General features: G+C 47.1%; 1 protein-coding gene across 1 annotated transcript in view; it reads right to left on the reverse strand.

Moving 5' to 3' along the window:
* The window catches only part of NMNAT2 (nicotinamide nucleotide adenylyltransferase 2), a 95563-nt gene extending 95320 nt beyond the window's left edge, over positions 1–243 (reverse strand). Inside the window, exon 1 of the mRNA XM_019530968.1 lies at positions 61–243. Coding sequence (XP_019386513.1) covers positions 61–145 — 85 coding nt within the window. The 5' untranslated portion in view covers positions 146–243. The remainder of the gene's footprint in view (positions 1–60) is intronic.
* Positions 244–5191: the final 4948 nt, after the last annotated feature.

The following is a 5191-nucleotide window of genomic DNA, read 5'->3' on the forward strand; positions in this document are numbered from 1 at the left end:
GCAGCAGCCTCCGCCCTAGCGCGCTGGGGCGGCCGCAGAGCCGGCGCCGGCCGCACTCACCGAACATCTGGATGTGGCCCTTGGTGATGGGGTTGAAGCTGCCGCAGGCCAGCAGGATGACGTGGGTCTTGGTGGTCTCGGTCATGGCTCCCGTGCGGCCGCCGCTCGCCTCGCTCGCTGCGTCTCGGGCGTCTGCAGGGGCGGGCGCGGGTGAGGCGCAGCCCGTGCTGGGGGCTCCGGGAGCGGAGGCAGGCGCAGGTGGCGTCACTCCTCCGCCCTTAACGCTTTCAGCGCCGGAGACAGGGGCTGCCGGGGAGGCGCACCCTCAGTACATATATGCACGTACACATACACATAAGTACACGTACAGACACATACACATACGTACATGCACATACTGCCCCCCCCCCCCCCGAGAGGAGCTGAGATGTAGGAGATGTGGATACATGCATACACCCACACAGTCGCAGCCTAGACAGGAGCTGTTGTAGACATGGCTTACAAGTACATAAGTGAGGGGATGCCAGACACAGGCACACAACCATACACACAATTAACAACCCAGAGAGGAGCTGGCAGAGACATGGATACACGTACACAAGGGACTGCCAGACACATTCACACACAGTCACAGCCCAGAGGGGAGGTGTAGTAGACATACATATACACAAGTGAAGGGCTGTTGGGGACACACACATGCACACATGCGTACACACACACACACACTGACAGCCTAGAGGAGCTGGTGTAGACATGGATAGGCATACAAAAGCAAGGGGCTGCTGGACACACACACACACACACACACACACACACACAGTCTCAACCCAGAGAGGAACTGTTGAAGACATGGTTACATGTACAGACAAGGGGCTGCTGGACATACACAAACAATCATAGCCCAGAGAAGAGCTGTTGTAGACACATGGATATACCTAAACAAGTAAAGGGCTGCTGGACACACACATGTGCAGACACACAATTACACAGGCCACAGCTCAGAGAGGAACTGTTATATACATGCATACACATACACAAGTGAGGGCTGTTGGACACACACACACGCACCCCCCCCCCACCCCCAGAGGAGACACCAGGCTCCTTCTAGATCTAGCCAGATTTTGCCCCCAAGTTTCCAGCTAGGAATGTCTGAATCCAGGTCACTTCCCCGCTCCTCCCTCAGCCATTTCTATTGTTCATAATGCTCCAGGCTCTTATACATGCTGGGAGAATAGGCCCCACTCTACTGGGATCCAGTGTATTATTCCTGTGAGATCTAGGTAGGATATTTTTTGTTCCTGGGCAATATTGAATAGAGCAAATGTAGCCAGTCCCATTGCATCTGGAGTAAAGCTGGAGGAATGCTAGCAGGAGTGCCATAAGCATCTGTAACTAGGACCTGGATGAGATCTGGCAGCTAAATCTTGACAATGTTGGATCCCTAGCCCCAACTGAAAACAAGGATGAGCACAGCCACTCCACTGGAAGAATTTGGACCCTGATTCCTCCTGGTCTGTAGTACTGGAAAAACGTGCACCTTTTATGTGTCTCATGGCAATTTTTATCCCAAACTGCCTCTCTCCCTAGAAAAGGCTGTTGGAAGTAGGATCTTCTGCTTTGTTTCACTGTGTAGGAGGGCTTACTGAAGACTGGATTCCCTTTCCCAACACAATGTTTAGGAATAGTGCATGGAAACTGGAAACCTACAGACCAGGCAAGTACTACTGGGACTGGTTCCCACAACACACGTGGAAGGTATGACTGGTAACCGGATAGGCACCCACTAGATTGGATTCACATCAGGGTGCAGCTGCAGAAGACTGTCGTCAAACACTGAATAGTGCTCCCATCACCCCAAATGCCTCTTGAATACTTTCTAGCACTAAAGGTTCTGTTTACTGTATCCAGTTGCTTTCCCAGGAGAGAATACTCCTACTTGCGGTGCTCCCTTTCTCCCCCTTCCTGTAACAAAAGTACCATCTCTCTGTCTTTTTCTCTAAGATTTGGCAGTCCCAAACATTTATTATTATACTGCAGGCTCTCTGGCCTTGCCAGCTCTACAGTGCTATACCCACCTTTTCTCTTTCCTTTCCTCTCTCCTTATGTCTTTCATTTCTGCTAACAACAGAGGTCATATGGCCCCAGTTTTTGCATTTATCTTTGTGACTCTCATGCTTAATCAATATGATTCAGTGCTGGCTAATCCAGATGGTTTCTTGCCCCACCTCCCCCTTGTTGCCAGAGTGTATATCTTGAAAAGTTTTGTATTATGAAAAGGCCATGGATCAGCTCAGAGTTATGATAACAATCTAATTGGAACCATTAATAAGACGGTTCCTGCAGCCCATCTGTGTAGAAAAATAGTATTATTATTGTTATTTATACTGTGGGAGTGCTTGTTATTTATACTGTGGGGATGCTTAAAGGCGCTAGCTAAAATCTGTGCTGTGTTGCAGTTAGCACTGTTTACACATGGCCAGAGACAGGCCTCTCACAGTAACACTGGTGGGACACAATAAAACACACTCATGACGTTTCTTTAGACCAGCTGTACACAGACTGTCATGGATCTCTCTGACTAGTTCACCCTTGTGGAAGAGTTAGAAAATATTGAAACATTTTTCTTTCCTTGCCCCTCTCCCCCTGCTTTTTTTGGTCTTGTTCAGCTACATAGATTTTCAGAAAAATTGTGATGTATCACAGAAGCTCTGTATAATCTGCTATGGGGATTGGGTATTGATGGTACTCCTTTTCTCTCTTGGCAACATTGTTCAAAACCTCTTAGTATTTGATAATTCACAAGTTCCTTCTGAATAGACCTTGCAGGTTGAAGGCTTTTGGAAAATCTGACAGGGACCATAAAGTCTACCCATGTATCTAATCCATCAGAATTAAACAAACAATAAAAAAAATACTCTACAAATAGAGCACTGAAAACAGGAAGCAGTTTATATGCACTACCCAGGGCTCTTTTAAAAGAAGACACTGAAATCTACATTGGAAAAGCTCCAGAAAATACTCCCAGGCAGAAAAAAATATGTGTTAAGGTTGTAAACATCTATCAGTCATTTCAGAGAAAAAAAATCCTTGAGGGAACATTGTTTTTGAAGACATAAAAACATTTGAAATCCTGAAAGTTAAAATGTATTTTGTTATACTTTAAAGCCAAACACCCCAAACCACCTAAACATCAGACAGTAAGGCAGTGATAAGCAGCCAGCATCAGTCACAAGAGAGCCTTGATGCAGAAATCACCAGATAAAATTCATGGCCTGTATTATGCAGGAGGCCAGATTGGGATTGTAATAATGATCCCTTCTGGCCCTAAAATCTATACAGTTGGCAAAACAGGGCTTAAGGGGGGCTTAAGCAGAGCACAAGTCTTGTGTTGTCTCACTACATGTGGGGGAAGAAGGGAAGGAAAAAGAGTAAATTTCACCATATTTATTACAAAGAGTAAAGAAATGATATAGAAGCCTGCCCTTTTTAAAAGTAAATTAGAATACAATAGGTTCATCTACACATGTACTTTACTGTGGAGTTGACTAATTAGCTCCACAGTGATGCGTCACCATCTACACATGTGCCTATATTAGAGCACAGTAAATTAATTAAATCCACCATAGGACAGTGCTGTCTGGAACAAGTACTACCCTATAAGGGAGTAATTTATGCCACTGCAACACATGTGTAGCCGGCTGCCTGCCAGCTAGTCACACACTGTCGCACCTTTGTGCCCCAGTCAGCCCCTCTACCACCCCACACCACCACCCAGAGCCTAGGGCTGACCCCCCAGACCTCCTGCCTGCCCAGGGCTTCCCCTCTCCGGCTCAGTGTGCTGTGGTTCTAGGCACATGTGAAGACACTTCACCCAGGAGCAGATAACTGTAGTGCACACTGTGCTGGAGTTTATTCAGGTGCACTAATTGCACGTGTACATGCGTCCAAAGTGCCTCAGACATGCATAAAATATCCAAGTCACATCTGATTTTTTTTAAAGCTCAGTAACAGATCAGATTGGCCCTTGTTTTTAAAAAGTTTTCTAAACACCCAAGTCTACACAAGTAGTGGCTCTAGGGTTTTTATTTTTCCAGTCCCACTGTAAACAGTAGTTCAAAGTAAATACATATTCATCATTTCAGTGTTGTGCAAAGATATGAGAACTTCAAAATGAAGTTAGTGGATTACTCTATTTTTATCATCCAAGATAATAGAAAGATAAAAAAATATTAAAAAACTGTTAACAGGAAAAGGTACATTATACTTTTGGGATTTTCTCAATGTTAATAATAAACCAAGGACTCATCAATAACATAAATAGGAAATTTTCATTAGAAAATATGAGGCAAGATTTTTTGGGGCCATGCTTCAGAGGGAGATTGCATGAATGCTGGAGGCCATGGAACTAGGGAACTAGTGGGGCTTTAGGCCACCTTTATGTCTCCTGTGGATTTTGGGCTAATCCAGAGTTCAAAATAGGCCCTGATGTAATTTAGGCAACTCAGGAAGCTGCTCTAAATATAGGGAACTCTTCCTTGAAGCAGCTCAGAGTCCCCCACAGTATTGTGCACTAAGATCCTGCCATCTACCTCTTTTTAATTTGACAGTCTCACTTTAAGCCTGCTGCTTGCTGGGGGCCCACATCGGGGACACTGCGGAAAAGATCCCAAAGCTTCTCCAGCCCACAGACCACCAATGCTCCTTATTCATGTGGGCACCAATGACATGGCTTGGAGCGCTCCCAGCCGGGTCATGAGGCGCTACAGGGATTTGGGAGTGGAGGTAAAGGGTCTGGGGGCACAGGAGGACTCGTCGATCCTCCCAGTCTCGGGGTATGGGCTGAGGAGGGAGAGGAGGATCCACGTAGTCAACCAAAGACTGTGGCGCTAGTGTCATCGGGAAAGCTTTGGCTTCCATGACCGCAGCCCGCTCCTTGTCGAGAGAGGTAGTGAGCTGCTGGGAAGAGATGGCCTCTACCTCTCTCCCCTGGGGAGGAGGCTCTTCTCAGTCAGACTGGCTGACCTGCTCCACCGGGCTTTAAACTAAGCCCGTTGGGGGACGGGGGGACTACCACCACTGCTGGCCCACTGAACAACCCTCGCAAAGCCAGTGGGCCAAGGTACTTAAGGGATCCCACCCCTGCCCCAGCCCTGGTACAATCTGTGGGCAAGGCAAGAGCCCCCAAGGGGAC

The sequence above is a fragment of the Crocodylus porosus genome, unplaced genomic scaffold (genome assembly GCF_001723895.1).
Source record: "Crocodylus porosus isolate Cpor-Errol unplaced genomic scaffold, CroPor_comp1, whole genome shotgun sequence".
Classification (NCBI taxonomy): Eukaryota; Metazoa; Chordata; order Crocodylia; family Crocodylidae; genus Crocodylus; species Crocodylus porosus.